The 17,359-nt window shown below is 38.1% G+C and overlaps 1 protein-coding gene across 10 annotated transcripts in view; it reads left to right on the forward strand.

Moving 5' to 3' along the window:
• LOC105027157 (CSC1-like protein 2) overlaps positions 1-17,359 on the forward strand; it is a 299,336-nt gene that overhangs the window by 210,043 nt on the left and 71,934 nt on the right. For all 10 annotated transcript variants that reach the window (XM_034294237.1, XM_034294244.1, XM_020044463.3 and 7 more), the window contains 3 exons: positions 6,025-6,105; positions 6,729-6,852; positions 9,061-9,194. In XM_034294237.1, coding sequence (XP_034150128.1) covers positions 6,025-6,105; positions 6,729-6,852; positions 9,061-9,194 — 339 coding nt within the window. The remainder of the gene's footprint in view (positions 1-6,024; positions 6,106-6,728; positions 6,853-9,060; positions 9,195-17,359) is intronic.

The raw sequence follows: 17,359 nt of genomic DNA on the forward strand, positions 1-17,359 counted from the left end.
AGAAGCAGTGGGGGCTAGGACACCCAACAGATGTGCTTGTGGCTTGATTCCAAACAAATATCTATAATCAATTCATACATTTGTGATTAATGTCAATGTGGCTTTTGGTTAGGCATGAACCAATTGCCGAAAGCATGTGTTGGCATGGTGAAATGTTGCGCAAAGCAGAGAAATGCGCATCATCTTTATTTTCTCTTAAATCTTTAATTCTGCGAGCAAACTTGCAATAAAGTATTTAAATGGTAAATTCATAAGCATGAATAAGAATGGAAATTATATACTTTCAAAATTGCTTTTTTATCTAATGAAGATGCATTATTTTTCTGCACCAAATCATCCCAAATCTCGATCACATTGTCCTCTGGGTTCATTTTCTTCATCAATCATCGCAGTATTCTTTTGCATTATGCTCTATACCGCATCTACAAGGTTTCTGACTGGTTAGTGGTTTAGAGTGCTTGTTCAGCTAGTATTGTTTCCCCAACCCTTGCATGTCCCATATGGAAAATAAATGTATTTTAAATATATTTTTGCAATGCAAAATGTGTGTAGAATGTATGCTGAATATATGTCGAATACATTTAACTTAATTCAAAATATATTTGAGGTATCAAAATGTATTTCACCTTTTATTCTGAAATGTATTTAAAAATGTATAAATACATTTAACTATATTTAAAATAAATTTCAGCTATTATTCCTGAATGTATTTGAAAATGTATAAATACATTTAAGTTTTGTCCAAATGTATTTTACCGTCAACAATGCTCTCATTACAATTGTAAAGTATTATAGAAAATACATTACAAAATGTATTTTGAAGCCCATATTAAAATGCATTCTCTAGGTCCTGTGAAAGTAAAATGATGAAATGTAATTACTGATGTATTGATTATATCACATTTAGGTGTTGAAACACATTTTATAGATGTGTACTTTACCAAAATACATTTAATCTTAGTCACAAATATAGTCTACCGTACTAATGTCAATTTGTTAATACCACTACTTGCTTCTCTTCTCAACCTACTCCTGTTTGGTTTAGTAGTTAGCACTCCTGCCTGTGGAACCTAAGGTCATGGGTTTGACGGCCAATTTCGAACATTTTGACATATATTTACCAAATATATTCAGGAATATATTTTCCAAATGTCATGTCATGTCATCATCTTCCTCTTATCCGGGGCCGGGTCGCGGGGGCAGTAGTCTAAGCAGGGATGCCCAGACTTCCCTCTCCCCAGACACTTCCTCTAGCTCCAAATGTATTAAAAAATATATTTAAAATAAATTTATTTTCTGTATTGGGTTGTTAATTTGTTGGTTCGTGGCTATTCATTTAGTTAGTCTAGAGCCATCATGAAATTGGGATATTTTAAGAATACTCATTTTCGCTCACTTTTAATAAATTGGGATGAGTGAGAAGCATGATAAATAGTTTGATTGACCGATTTGAGACATACAGTTGGAAATTTGAATTGTAAATATTTATTTTCTTAAAATAGCAAAAGGTAGGAGAAGATGTGTGGTATCCGCTCTTGTAGATGTGTTGACTGACACAATCTTGCCATTTGCTTGCCAGACTACAACCTTTATACAAATTATTTGAATGAGTATGTTTAAGTAGGCAAACTGATTCTAAAATCAACTCCTAATAAATTGTATACAAATATGAATATGTTTATAACGAAGATGGCACACCAGTCAAAAATAAAATTTTGATTGAGTGTAAAAATAAAGTAAAAAGCCAAAATCGCAGCTTTCTGCAGTTTAGAAATCGCAGCTTTCTGGGGTTTAGAAATCGCACATGTTTAAATTGCGATTTCAATATGATTTAAATTAATAGTGCAGCCCTACTCTTCAGCTGCACTTCTTACATTGCTCTTAGAATAATGATTCCAAAAAATGTGCTACCAGAATCAGATGCCAACCGTGATCAGCTCTGTAAACCTGTGCACTCACTCTCTTTCTCTCAGCGGGCTCACACAAAATGCGCACGTTCCAAATAATACAAAGTAGATCTGTTGCTTGAATGACACACAGAGGACCCAAAACATTTGCATTATTTATTAAATTATATCATATTTTTTGAAGGCTTTAATGCATGTTGAGAATTACAGATGAATAGATATGGGGCTATTTTTATAAGGACGGCCTGTTTCACTTGCATTGAGAGCTCCTTTGATCGCATGTTATGGGTTCAGAGCAACAGCTTCCAAATGCCGATCTCACACCTGGAATCAACGCCATACTTTATACCTTCTTAATTGATGACGAAATAACGAAGGAGTAGCCCACACCTGTCCATGAAACAAGTTTGAGTCAATAGTCCAATTACTTTTGGTCCCTTGAAAAAGTGGGGGCTACATATTAAAGAGCTGTAATTCTTAAACCCTTCCTTCAATTTGGATGTGAATACTGTCACATCCGGGGGTCTGCACTATCAAAGCATGTATTCATTATTTAAATTTAATTTAATATATTTTGATAAACAGCCTTCATAAAACTTGTCAGTGTCAAATTATGTCCAGACCTAACTGTAGGCGAATATTACATTGTCCTGTTGTCAGAATTCTAAACTCACAAACAGAAAACTATTTAGAGACTAATGGACCACTAATGGTACCTGGTTGTGTTGCAGATCAAGACGATACCTGATGACTGCCACTGTGCTTTCATTGCCTTCATTTTATTATGCATTACGCATTTGAACTTAGTAAACCTTTGTTTCACCCTTCATTCTGTGCCTGGGCTCCTTGCTTACCACACCGTGACATGCATGAATAATGAAATTTAAAAATGTCAATTCGACTAGTAGAGTAAAAGGAAGATCAACGGATAACTTACAGTAATGTCTCACAGTGGCATTTGCGGTCGCTGTTCATTTTTTTTGCGAGGAGGCTCAGGCATTGGAGGTGGCGGATCATTATCAGAATCAGATGAAGACCCGACATCCAAGAAGTAGATTTCGGGATCTATTTCTATCTGACTCCATCGAATCATCGGGTTATTTTTGCAAATTGCGAACTAAACGCTGTAAATTGTCATCATCATTACACTTCAGTCACATGCATATGTGGTCTGGGTTGATCATGGGATTATCGTCCATTCATCCATTGACATCATTGCAATTTCATTGCTATTCATTAGATTAGATTCATCTTTATTGTCATTGAACAAGTACAGTATAACGAAATGCAGTTAACATCTAACCAGAAGTGCAAAAAGAAGAGTTCAAAAAATGTACAAGTGAAACAATTAAGAACAATGTATGTTACAAGTGAAGCTGTATAAATGTAGAAATTGAAGGTGCAAGGTGGCGTGTGCACTGAAATGCAGGGATAACAGCAATGAGGTCTCAAGGTAGTACATGTCACAACTGAAAAAGAATGTAAACAACATTCAAAGAATGATTTATAGAAGCCTACATGAAAATATAGAAAAACCAGACAAGCCTAGTTCAGCCGGTCCGCAATGGCCAGTGTTGTCCTCTTGAGATTCAAACCCAGGTCGCCAATATACGTGAAAGTATATTTCGTTACCCACTACACCACAGAGCTATCCTGTGTCTATCCTGAACAAATCCTCTTATGCCACTGGCCGTTTTAACAGTTAATTGGCCATTCGTAAATAATAAGTTTACCTCCACCACAAATAGCATCTGTGTATGGCGTTTGCCACTGGTCGTTTTAATAGCGTAGTAGCCAGTAAAGCTTTACCAGTATCTACTAATTTACTGGAATAGTCATAAGAATTGAGCAATTGCGAGTCTGCGAAAGCTATTTCATTTCATGGCATAAGAACATATTTTTTTCTTTCATGGCAAAACAACATACCTTTTTCTTTCATTTGTGAATTACATTGATACAATAACTATCAATAAAGGTGACGATAACTAACTTTTTCATCAGGTGAAAAGAAGAGAGAATCGTGGATTCTACCAGATTTATTTAATAAATGCCATTGCACCCAGTAGCTTTGAATACAGGCCGTCCACATGAGAGGCACTGTCTTTAACCACTACGTCATAGCTTTACACATTTTGGCAGTTGCTAGACTCCATTGAGGTTTGTGTTAAATTGACCAACGTTTCTTATTAAGTTTACATCCGCCATAGCGTCTATGAACTGTATGGCTTTTGTCACTGGCCGTTTTAACAGCTTATTAGCCAGTAAAAGGCTTACTAGTATCTACTAACTTCCTAGGAATAATCATAAGAATTGAGCAATTGCTAGCAAGACAGAAGATGACTGTTTCCATGCCAGAAACAGTCACAATATAACCGTATACAGTTTTAGTTAAGGCTTACTATAACATAACTACTGTATGTTGTAGCCAGCAAATGTGTTTGTCTATCCTGACCCAAAAGGCATGAACGGATGCGTACCTCGAGAATCCACCAGCAACAGTCGCAATATAACCATAAACTGTTTTATTTCAGGCTATACTATAATACTGATTGCTTAAGCCAGCGAAGTTTTCGTCTATATGGAATAATAAATAATGCATGCTTTGCCTGCGAGGAGATATGAACTTGGGGCCTGTAGTTTACATGTCCGCTTCTCTAAACCATTACGTTATTTAACAAGTGCAGTCAGTCTCTCAGTCGGTCAGTCAGACATTCGCTCTTCTTGGCCAGCTCCGCTTACGTGGTCTGGCAAAAACAGTAACATGTAATATATTTGCTGAATTGATATTTGGTGATCGTCTGTATTTCATTTTCCTCAATTAATTTCCGTAATATATTTATAGAATTCTAATCTTCAGTAAAATAAGCAGAGAAAAAGGATAGGATATGAATGCGATTTAGTTTTTTCTTTCTCTCGTAAAATAAAAAGTAACGTATAATAACTTTTTTGAATTGGTAGCCGGCATTGGTAAAGAATGTGTGGTATATTGTTTCTTAAAAAAATTAAAAAGATTTACATTTGATGAATTAGCTTTCACAAGAACCTGAATCTCCTATTGAAAAACGGTAAATGTAATACATATGTTGAATTGTCAAGTAGCCTATATCCTTTGTAATGTTTCAATAATAGCCTAATTAAATTGTTGAATGGAATGGAAATATTCTATTTCATTTGTAAGTTCTTTCAAATTCAAACAAGAATCTATCATTCATCTGGGAATATCATCCATTGACGTCACGCATTCAGTGAGGGGTGATTAGTGCCTGGGTACCATAAGAGGCCTTGGTACGCTAAGTGCCATGGGCTATTGGCCGATTTACTCTGAAAACAGGGTAAGATAAACAGGTAAATAAGTCTTTAGATAATTTTCCATTTGTGAGTTTAGAATTCTGACAACGGAACAATGTAATATACGCCTATTTAGGAAAAGTGATGGCAAAAGGGTGTAGCTTTCAAAATGGATGTATTATTTTAATTACTTGAAATTACTTAAAACTCAAACACCAATTCTCGTAGGCATTTGGCGGTCCTAGTGTGACCCAGTTCAGAAACATGTGTTTTAAAAGACAGCTTGTCATCTAAACAAAATCCAACATATTTGTAGGAAGGAACATGTATTATAATAGACCGGTCCAAGGTAGTAATTTTGAGATTATCCAAACATGTTTTGGGCCCTAGAGAGTTGAGTAAATAGAGAATAAATATAGCTTTTTGGCCAAAATAAAAAGTGCTGTGTGTTGCGCAAATCTAACGCTGCCCATGCCTCAACACACAACATCCCTGCAGTGAGGTATAGTGACGGCAGCATTGTGCTGTGGGGTTGCTTCTAATCAGCTGGGACTGGGCATCTTCTTACTCTGACACTGTGTGCAAAGCTGGTACATACCTACCAAAAGACTTAAAGCTGTTATGTTATTGCAGCAAAATATTACTGTGTAGTGGTTGTATACTTATTCAAGCAAGAAATGTCCGTTTTTTATTTGTCTTACAAATATTTTCCAAGGTAACTGATTTTGACTGTCAGTGTTTTAAATGAGCAACACTTTTCCTACAAGGAACAAGCTCAGTCCATTAAATATTCACCATATTAGACTACTATTTTCTCTCCTTGACACAGACAAGCCTATGAGAACTGCACTGTGTTGGAGGCTAGAATCTGCTACAATGTGGCCAAACTCATGTCCCTGAATGCTGAAAGGTAAGAAATGTTTCAGCTTTTCTCCTTTTGTGTTAATTCTATCTTCAAAGGGACACAACTTGACAAAAACCAAAGAGCAACTGGATTGGGAAAAATGCCTTTAAAGATGGGAACTCCTTAGAAAGTGTTCCCATCATTCCCATCAACAGAAACCATCAGAGGGGGCTTGTCTTATTCTGGCTATGCTAGGTAGAGATTATAAATACTTATGAAATTGTTTGGGCAAATAATATGATGTGAATCAAATGAATTGCCTCCTCATGAAACTGTCTTTATGTATGTGGAAATAGACAACAAGACTTTAAATGTTGTCACATTTGTCATGGACACTGTTGTAAAGTATTGAAGAGAGGCCTTATTTTTTTAAGTTGGATTAAATTATTTACTCAACATCTGGTGCAATATCAAATATCTAGTGGCTAGGGAAATCCACCTACTGTTACTGCTATTGGTTGACAATGTTATTAGTGGAAATGCACTGACCCAAAGTCATGACCTTTATTTTGTGTGTTGTGTGTGTGTGTGTGTGTGTGTGTGTGTGTATATTGCTCTAAAAAGATTGTGTGTTCACAGTATGCCATCATAAATGTTGAGCTCTCAATATCATTTATTTCACCTAACAGGAAGAAGACTGAGCGCAGTTTAAAGTTCTTCACTGATCTTATGGCCAAAGAACACATGCCCACCATGATCAACCCAAAGCCCTGTGGACACCTCTGCTGCTGTGTTATTAAAGGCTGTGAGCAGGTTAGACACTGATAAAAGCATCATCTTGAGTAGCCATTTCCTTCCATGATTAGGTATTTTAATTTACAATAAATGCAATGGTGAAAGTAAGTTGCTTATATAAATAATGAGGTTTTACTTTACAAACCCGATTCCAAAAAAGTTGCGACACTGTACAATTGTGAATAAAAACAGAATGCAATGATGTGGAAGTTTCAAATTTCAATATTTTATTCAGAATACAACATAGATGACATATCAAATGTTTAAACTGAGAAAATGTATCACTTTAAGGGAAAAATAAGTTGATTTTAAATTTCATGGCATCAACACATCTCAAAATGTTTTAGACAAGGCCATGTTTACCACTGTGTGGCATCCCCTCTTCTTTTTATAACAGACTGCAAACGTCTGGGGACTGAGGAGACCAGTTGCTCAAGTTTATGAATGGGAATGTTGTCCCATTTTTGTCTAATACAGGCTTCTAGTTGCTCAAATGTCTTAGGTCTTCTTTGTCGCACCTTCCTCTTTTTGATGTGCCAAATGTTTTCTATGGGTGAAAGATCTGGACTGCAGGCTGGCCATTTCAGTACCCAGATCCTTCGTCTATGCAGCCATGATTGATGCAGTATGTGGTCTGGCATTGTCATGTTGGAAAATGCAAGGTCTTCCCTGAAAGAGACGACGTCTGGATGGGAGCATATGTTGTTCTAGAACTTGAATATAACTGTCAGCATTGATGGTGCCTTTCCAGATGTGTAGGCTGCCCATGCCACACGCACTCATGCAACCCCATACCATCAGGGATGCAGGCTTCTGAACTGAGCGCTGATAACAACTTGGGTTGTCCTAGTCCTCTTTAGTCCGGATGACATGGCGTCCCAGTTTTTCAAAAATAACTTCAAATTTTGATTTGTCTGACCACAGAACACTTTTCCACTTTGCCACAGTCCATTTGAAATGATCCTTGGCCCAGAGAAAACGACTGCGCTTCTGGATCCTGTTTTGATACAGCTTCTTTTTTGACCTATAGAGTTATACCTGGCAACGGTGGATTGTGTTCACCGACAATGTTTTCTGGAAGTATTCCTGAGCCCATGTTGTGATTTCCATTACAGTATCATTCCTGTATGTGATGCAGTGCCGTCTGAGGGCCCGAAGATCACGGGCATCCAGTATGGTTTTCCGGCCTTGACCCTCCAGCACAGAGATTGTCCCAGATTCTCTGAATCTTTGGATGATAATATGCACTGTAGATGATGATAACTTCAAACTCTTTGTAATTTTTCTCTGAGAAACTCCTTTCTGATATTGCTCCACTATTTTTCGCCGGGGAATTGGTGATCCTCTGCCCATCTTGACTTCTGAGAGACACTACTACACTGAGAGGCTCTTTTTATAACCAATCATGTTGCCAATTGACATAATAAGTTGCAAATTGGTCCTCCAGCTGTTCCTTATCTGTACATTTAACTTTTCCGGCCTCTTATTGCTACCTGTCCCAACTTTTTTGGAATATGAAGCTCTCATGAAATCCAAAATGAGCCAATATTTGGCATGACATTACAAAATGTCTCACTTTCAACATTCGATATGTTATCAATATTCAATTGTGAATTAAATATAAGTTTATGAGATTTGTAAAATATTCCATTCCTTATTTACTCACAATTTATACAGTGTCCCAACTTTTTTGGAATCGGGTTTGTATGTTAAAATGTGAAGTTAACACAATATTTATAACTAATTCAGAGAACTAAAGACCGCTACAGAGAACTAAAGACCGCTACACTGTTATGTAACATTAACTCATGGCAGCTTTGTGAATTGGAAGATATTGATATTGGGCAGTGTGCCGTTGCCAAAATGGGAGATAACTGTTCAAGAGTGGGCATTAAATGGATGTAAAGGAGTGGTCGCATCAGTTCAGGCTACAAGTGTAGTGGCGCTAATGACATTTGAAACTCCTTTCACCCCTTCACAAACACCAACAACACAATTTAAAAAAATTACAGTTATGCACATTCAAAGGTTTTCAATGAGATCACTTGGAATATGAGTTGCATGAAAGGCCATAGACTGTAATTATGTATTAATTATGAAATGTAATGTAACTACTGTGTGAAAATATGTTTATTTATTTACCATTATTTATTTATTTATTTACCTTTAGGGGAAAAACTGTGAACATATTCTCTGTGTATAATAGGATCTCTCATTGTATTTCAGGAAGAGGCAGTGAGCTTCTATACAAAGCGGGAGGCCAAACTGAAAGAGGAGTACAGAAAAGAGAAAGAGAAGGTCAACACCAAACCTCTTGGCATGGCATTTGTCACTTTCCAGAATGAGGCCATGACTGCAACGTGAGTCTATCTTGAAATACAGTGATGTGGAAAGTTGTTGAATCCCTTTTCTGACTTTTTGTTTAAAATAACAAAAAAAGGTTTTGCTGAATATCAGAAATCATCAGCAAAAAACTGTCAAGGAAACCTGAGTGAATTTGAAATGATGCACCACCTGACATCACTGTGGAGCAATGTTGGCCCACTCCTCCATGGGATAGCACTACACTGAGTGCACAAATATTAGGCAAATTGCATTCCTCAAGATTTATTTTATTGTTGAACAAACACAATGCTTTCAGTCAATCCAAAATATAATTGAACCTCAAACCTGAATGTTTAACAAAGGAAACATGAGTTTTGATCTTTCTCAGGGAAATACATAAGTGAACACAATTATTAGGGAACAATTAGTTTGCAGAATTATTAGGCAACTAAATTACAAAAATAATTTCTCCAACTCACTTTTTTATTCAACATTTTTAGAGTAAGTGCAACAAATATGTAACACAAAATGTAATTTATGGCCTTTCAAAAATATTCAGTCTGTCAGTTTTTTGATCTGTTCATGATCAACTTTCGGGTGAAGCAGCAACCACAGTCTCCCAAATGATGTTCAAAGAGGTGTATTGTCTTCCCTGAGTGTAAATCTCACATTTGAAAGTTCTTAATAGGATTTAAGTCAGGTAAGGAAGGGGGCCAGGTCATTATTTGGGCATCTTTGAGGCCCTTGCTTGCTAGCCAAGCAGTGGAGTATTTGGATGCATGTGATGGAGCATTATCCTGCTCAAAGAACATGGCCTTCTTGAATTCTGAGGAATTCTTCCTGTACCACTGCTTGAAGAAAGTATCTTCCAGAACCTGGCAGTAGGTATGGGAGTTGAGTTTCAGTCCATCTTCAATCCGAAAAGGTCCAACTACCTCATCCTTAATGATAGCAGCCCATAGCAGTACCCCTCCTCCACCCTGCTGACGACTGACTCGAAGTGGTGCCCTGTGTTAGTGATGGCCACAGGCCCATCCATCTGGTCCATCAAGAGTCAGTCTCATTTCATCTGTCCATAAAACCTTTGAAAAATCTGTCTTCCGGTATTTCTTTACCCAATCTATACGCTTCAATGTGCAAATCTTATTCAGTGGTGGTCTTCTTTCAGCCTTCTTGATCTTGGCCATGTCTCTGAGCACTTGACACCTTGTACTTCTGGACACTCCAGTTAGGTTACAGTTCTGGAATATGGTGGTACTGGAGGATAATGGGTTCCTGGTAGCTTCACGTTTAATTATTCTCATGTCTTTTGCAGTTAATTTGCGTCTTTTCTTCTCCTTGCATTTTTCGCACCCCAGTTGACTATTCACAACAAAGCGTTTGAGTGTCCGGTGGTCACGCCGCAATAGTTTAGCTATTTCAAGAGTCTTGCATCCATCTGAAAGGCATTGTACAATTTATGACTTTTCAGTGTCACTAAAATATTTTTTGGCCTATTTTACCTGAGGGCATGAAGCTGCCTAATAATTCTGCACACGTTGATATAAGGTATCACTGTTGCCACACCCTCCCTCATTACACAAATGCATATCACCTGAAAATGATGCAATCCAATGAGCATTCAAGTTTATATGGTTTGCAGTTGTAAAATGTGCATAGAAATCCTAATACCATCAGAATACTGACTTGCCTAATAATTGTGGACGCAGTGTAATAACAGGGATTTTAATGTTTTCAAGCAGAATTGCTAGTTTCTGATGGTTTCACTTCTGAATTTGGGGTTAGGTCTGGGCATTCAAAAGATAAAAATGTGTTATATTTCAGCTAGTCTGATGTAGACTTGCATGTGTATTTTGGACTGTGGTTTGATTGAATTTTTTACATTGTATGACCCAGGTGCATCCTGAGGTAGATTATTTGTAGAAGGTTGTACAAGGACACATACTATATTATATAATGATATTTATTATATTTTGTCATCAGAAGATATCAGGAAGCCACTGTACTCCAGAGGGTGCCAAAAATGCCTATCTCAAATATGTTTACATTTGAACACCCTTATCTTAAGCCAAGAAACAGACTTGGGTGAGTGCAAACAGTCCTGCCTGCTGTACAGAACAATAGCTGCCTTTCTACCAAAAGTACCCGGAACTACTTTTCAAAGAACTAAAATTAGGCAAATAGGCAAATTAGTCAACTGATGTATGTTCTTACTCTGATGTATGCATTGTACACCATAGAAAGCAACACTGCAACAGCACACTAACCAAGGAGGAGATTCAAGTTGTGCTGCTGTTGATCGTGATTTATTGGATTTTACAAGCTCTTGCAGAGATTTTTATTTTTTTGTTCTTTATCTGTTGTGATTTAATAAATATTTCAGCAGTAAGCGGGACTACATTTAACTACTTGCACCAAATCTCGAAATTCTTCAGAAGGCAATTGGTTGGCAAAATTGGTAGCTTTTTTTATTTCAAAAACGAAAATTATTTTACACAAATAATGAATTGGTGAAGACAGGATTAGAAGGCACATAGATTGTGTATGTGTGTATGATTGATATTGGCTGCTCGAATAGCAAGCAAGCAAGCAAGTTTATTTATATTGCACAATTCATACATAGAAGCAATTCAATGTGCTTTACAGTGAAAAAAATATACAAAATGCAATGGAATTAAAACAGTCAGATTGTTACAATTTTCTAGCTCAGCAGTCTCCTGGGGGACTGAATGAACTTCAACATCCCAGTATCTCTCTAGCTCAGCTGTCTCCAGGGGGACTGCATGAACTTCAACACCCCGGTATCTCAATCCTCGCATTCCAATGCTAGGATGAATCCGTTCTTTTGGTTCTGGTTAACATTCTGAATGCATTCTGAATGAGCTGCAGCTGTTTTACAGTCTTTTTGGGGAGTCCAGTTAAGAGTTACTGTTTTACAGTAGTCAACCCTACTAGAGATAAAAGCATGGATGAACTTCTCTTGGTCTTTTTGGGACACAGAGCCTTTGATTCTGGCTACATTTTTTAGATGATAATGCTGCTTTGGTGACCGATTTGATATCACTGTAAAATGTAAGGTCTGAGTCTATCAGAACACCAAGATCACACACTTGATCCCTGGTTTTAAGGGACCGAGAATCCAGCTCTTTACTAATACTTTTATTTTTGTTGCCAAACACAATAATCTCAGTTTTATCTTGGTTTAATTGTAGACAATTTTGGTTCATCCAGGTATTTATGTGCTCTATATAGTAACACAGAGAGTCTATTGAGCTGTTGTCATAGGTTTGAGAGCCATATATACAAACCCGATTCCAAAAAAGTTGGGACACTGTACAAGTGAATAAAAACAGAATGCAATGATGTGGAATTTTCAAATTTCAATATTTTATTCAGAATACAACGTAGATGACATATCAAATGTTTAAACTGAGAAAATGTATCACTTTAAGGGAAAAATAAGTTGATTTTAAATTTCATGGCATCAACACATCTCAAAAAAGTTGGGACAAGGCCATGTTTACCACTGTGTGGCATCCCCTCTTCTTTTTATAACAGACTGCAAAAATCTGGGGACTGAGGAGACAAGTCGCTCAAGTTTATGAATAGGAATGTTGTACCATTCTTGTCTAATACAAGCTTCTAGTTGTTCAAATGTCTTAGGTCTTCTTTGTCGCACCTTCCTCTTTATGATGCGCCAAATGTTTTCTATGGGTGAAAGATCTGTAATGCAGGCTGGCCATTTCAGTACCCGGATCCTTCTATTATGCAGCCAACTTCAAACTCTTTGCAATTTTTCTCTGAGAAACTCCTTTCTGATATTGCTCCACTATTTTTCGCCGCAGCATTGAGGGAATTGGTGATCCTCTGCCCATCTTGACTTCTGAGAGACACTGCCACTCTGAGAGGCTCTTTTCATACCCAATTGACATAATAAGTTGCAAATTGGTCCTCCAGCTGTTCCTTATCTGTACATTTAACTTTTCCGGCCTCTTATTGCTACCTGTCCCAACTTTTTTGGAATGTGTAGCTCTCATGAAATCCAAAATGAGCCAATATTTGGCATGACGTTACAAAATGTCTCACTTTCAACATTCGAAATGTTATCAATATTCTATTGTGAATTATATATAAGTTTATGAGATTTGTAAATTATTCCATTCCTTTTTTACTCACAATTTGTACAGTGTCCCAACTTTTTTGGAATCGAGTTTGTATTTGAGTATCATCGGCATAGCTGTGGTAGTTAATGTTGTTGTTCTGTAGAATTTGGCCTAGAGGTAGCATATAGAGATTGAACAGAAGCAGTCCAAGAACTGATCCCTGTGGAACTCCGCATGTCATATACCCCCTATCAGATTAATGAATACCAATGGTGACAAAGTAACTCTGGCTATCTAGATAAGATCTGAACCAATCAAGGACTGTCCCGGAGATCTAATAGAACTAGGAGACGCAGCCCACTGGTATAATTTAAATGTACAGATGTTCAGCTTAAGGAAAAAAGCTTAAGGATTAACTAAACAAAAACACACTTGGAAACAATATCCTAACATTAGTTAGACTGATGTTACCATGCAACAGATTATGCGCCCCAGAATCTATGTAAATATATAGCTAGGACATTAAGTCCTGAGCAAGGTTGCAACTTTTATGGTTACCTTGAAATAATGCATATATTAAATGTCTCCTGATATAAAACTGTGTAACAAAAACCTTTGTAGGATTACTCAATGCAATTAACCTGCCTCGCCGTTTGCCTCCACTCCAATTCAGAAATGTTCAGCACTGCAAGACCCACCCCCCCAAACTTCCAGTTCTTTTGTAAAGTACTACCCCCCAAGCAGGGACTGTTTTGACCCTGGTTCCTGCGAATGAAACGCAGTAAGTTCCTAGAAAGGTTCCTAGTTCCTGGGTAAAGTCCCTGCGGTGGAAACGCAGCTAAGGAGTGGGCAATATAGCATATTCAACAACCTTAAACAAAAACCTAAAACAACCTTGTTTTCGGAATGAGGGGGCAGTTATGAAGCTCACCATCTCGACCTCTTGTCCACACCCAATATCTCAGCTTGGGTGTCATGCACATTTTGTAACCCATGGTTACCCTTCCCAGGAAGGCGTTCAGGAGGCATCCAAAACAGATGCCAAGCCACCTCAGCTGACCCCTCTCGATGTGGAGGAGCAGCGGCTCTACTCTGAGCGCCTCCCGGGTGACCGAGCTTCTCACCCTATCTCTAAGGGATCGCCCAGCCACCCTGCGGAGAAAGCTCATTTCGGCCGCCTGTATCCGGGATCTTGTCCTTTCGGTCATGACCCAAAGCTCATGACCATAGGTGAGAGTAGGAACGTAGATTGACTGGTAAATCGAGAGCTTTGCCTTGCGGCTCAGCTCTTTCTTCACCACGACAGACCAATACATTGACCGCATTACTGCAGAAGCTGCACCGATCCGTCTGTCAATCTCCCGTTCCATCCGTCCCTCACTCGTGAACAAGACCCCTAGATACTTAAACTCCTCCACTTGAGGCAAGAACTCTCCACGAACCTGAAGTGGGCAAGCCACCCTTTTCCGACTGAGGACCATGGCCTCGGATTTAGAGGTACTGATTTTCATCCCAACCGCTTCACACTCGGCTGCAAACCGTCCCAGTGCATGCTGAAGGTCCTGGTTTGAAGGGGCCAACACGATAACATCATCCGCAATGAGCCTGGGTCCTCTCTAGGTTTCTTCCTAAAATTCGGCCTTCTTAGGGAGTTTTTCCTAGCCACTGAAATTCAACACTACTGTTGTTTGCTCCTTGGGGTTTAAGGCCGGGTGTCTCTGTAAAGCACTTTGTGACAACTGCTGTTGTAAAAATGGCTTTATAAATACATTTGATTGATTCGATTGATACAGGAAACTGCAACACAATAATTTGTTCCGAACTGAGAGCATGTCCACCACTTCTCAGATAAATCATCGATTGCACAGAAAAACTGTAATTCTCAAACAGATAATCATTAGGGAATGATTAAACATCTTCTATTGGCTCTTCGAGAAAAGTAAGAGTAGGACAAACTCAGGGTTAGTTGGATAAAACCTGCTAGCGAATATGTTGTAGTAACTGGTTTCCATCAACTCTGAGTCAACTCTAGGTTTTAACTAAACCTGCTTTCTGAAATACCCCCTATGCCTTTAGAAAGTGGGCTGTATATCAACAATAAATCTGACTTGACACGTCTAATACGTCTCCCTTATAGGGTGTTAACAAGTATTTTATAAGGAAGCACAAGAATTATCATTTTCCACAGACTTTGATTTGCTGTTTACAAAAATAAACTGTATAAATAAGGAATATTTATTTTTCATTATCGATATCCCAGCATGCTTTGCAGCTGTTCAATTTGTCCATGTTTATGTTTGTTGTAATTGATAAGAAGGTGACAGAGGTTTGTATTTGTGCATGAGACCTGAATTGTCCACCGGGGGTGCTTTGGTACACAATTCCATTGCTGCTTTTCCATCCTGTTCCCACAGACTCTAAGACATACTTCAGAACAGAAATTATAATAAATATAGCTGCGAGTCCCAATTAAGGGGTTCAAGCTATAAAAATGTCCTTTGAGGATAAGCCAGATAGGTTGTATAGGCCTGGCTACTTTATCTGATCATGTTAAACTCAGCTGTTAACACTTATTGGAACTTTAATGTCAATTGACCAGATTGGGTGTGTGCTATTCCCATGTCTTTGACGAGTGGATGTGAGAACTACACTGGCTGGCTCAAAAAAGATACAATTTTGTTGGACCGACTTAAGCGGTTTTGATTACAGTGTGCATTCACAGTAACATTTGTAATGTTATGCAATGTCACATCACTTAATTCTTTCCAGAGTGGCATATCTTTTTGTCTGATATCTTATATTGGATATATATATAGGACTAGGATGAGGCGGTGGAGAGTTTATGACCGCAACACCTATGTACAGCAAAATCTAAAGGAGGCAGTGGTGGACGCCTGTGGTGATGTGTTTGTGGAGTCTTTCCAGGGATTTCTAAAGCACACAAAACGCATTTTCCCCACGCTGCCTGAAAAGAGTAAACAATGTGTGTTTTCAGGAGATTTTATTGCCTGACCTAGACCTGAGACGTGATGATGAGGGACCAAGCCGCGGACTCAATGCAACAGAAAATGTAATGCTTTTGAGAACGTAATCTGTATGTTACTGTGCAAGGTTATGATTAAGGTCAGGATCTGGATTCTGGTGAGGATCAGGGATAGGGTGAGGTTCAGGGTAAAGGTCAGGGTTAGATATTTTTACTGGTTGTTGGGGGCCTATGAGAGCTTATACTGATCAAGTTTGATAGTGATCAAGCATTTCTAAAGTCTTTGATTATAGCTTGAATTTCACTGGCCTGTGGTGATCACATGGTTTGCACTATAAACTTCCTATTTATTGCAACCTGATGCACTCATGCTACAGACTTTGAAGTTTGGCTGAAATGTCTGTTTGCATTCAGGAGTAATGAGCCTTTAAAGTGACTTTCTCATATAGTGCACCCACATGGCTGATTAGTGCCGACCATTGCAGGCCTTCTCTGCTCCTCCTTCCAACCATGTGTACCAACTTTGGTGACTATGAGACAAAGGGTTGCTGAGATACGCATTCACTTCCTGTTTGCCATATCTGATTAGCTGTAACGGACAAACAGTTTTGCAAATCAAAAATCTATTTGATAACTTTCGTTAGGATTGGTCTGAAGATTATTTGTGCAATTTTTCAGGAATATTGCAAAGAATTTGTGGCCTGTGAAAAATTTCTAAGCATTTTCAGGTCATTCAAAATGGCAGACAATCCAATATGGCGGAAATTAAATCGGCCAATGGCAAAGTTGTTCAGCACTTGCCCATGCATCATATGATATCTGATGTATGTCTCTAGGGCAATCAAAGCCCAAGTTATGAGCACTGGAAAATCGCAACTTTTACCCAATGGTGGCGCAAGAGGCATGGGCCTATGGTATCATGTTCACCATCTTGAATTACTTCTACATTGACAAATTCATGAAACATACAAGAATATACATAAAATCAACATTTAATTTTATTGACCTCGCGAGTGACATAAATGTGGCAAATAGATATCTCCCTACAGGGTATTTAAAGCTGAGAAGATGGCAGATAAAATGGCTGACCAGTTTAAAACAAATGGATGCATTA

The sequence above is a fragment of the Esox lucius genome, chromosome 9, assembly GCF_011004845.1.
Source record: "Esox lucius isolate fEsoLuc1 chromosome 9, fEsoLuc1.pri, whole genome shotgun sequence".
Classification (NCBI taxonomy): Eukaryota; Metazoa; Chordata; class Actinopteri; order Esociformes; family Esocidae; genus Esox; species Esox lucius.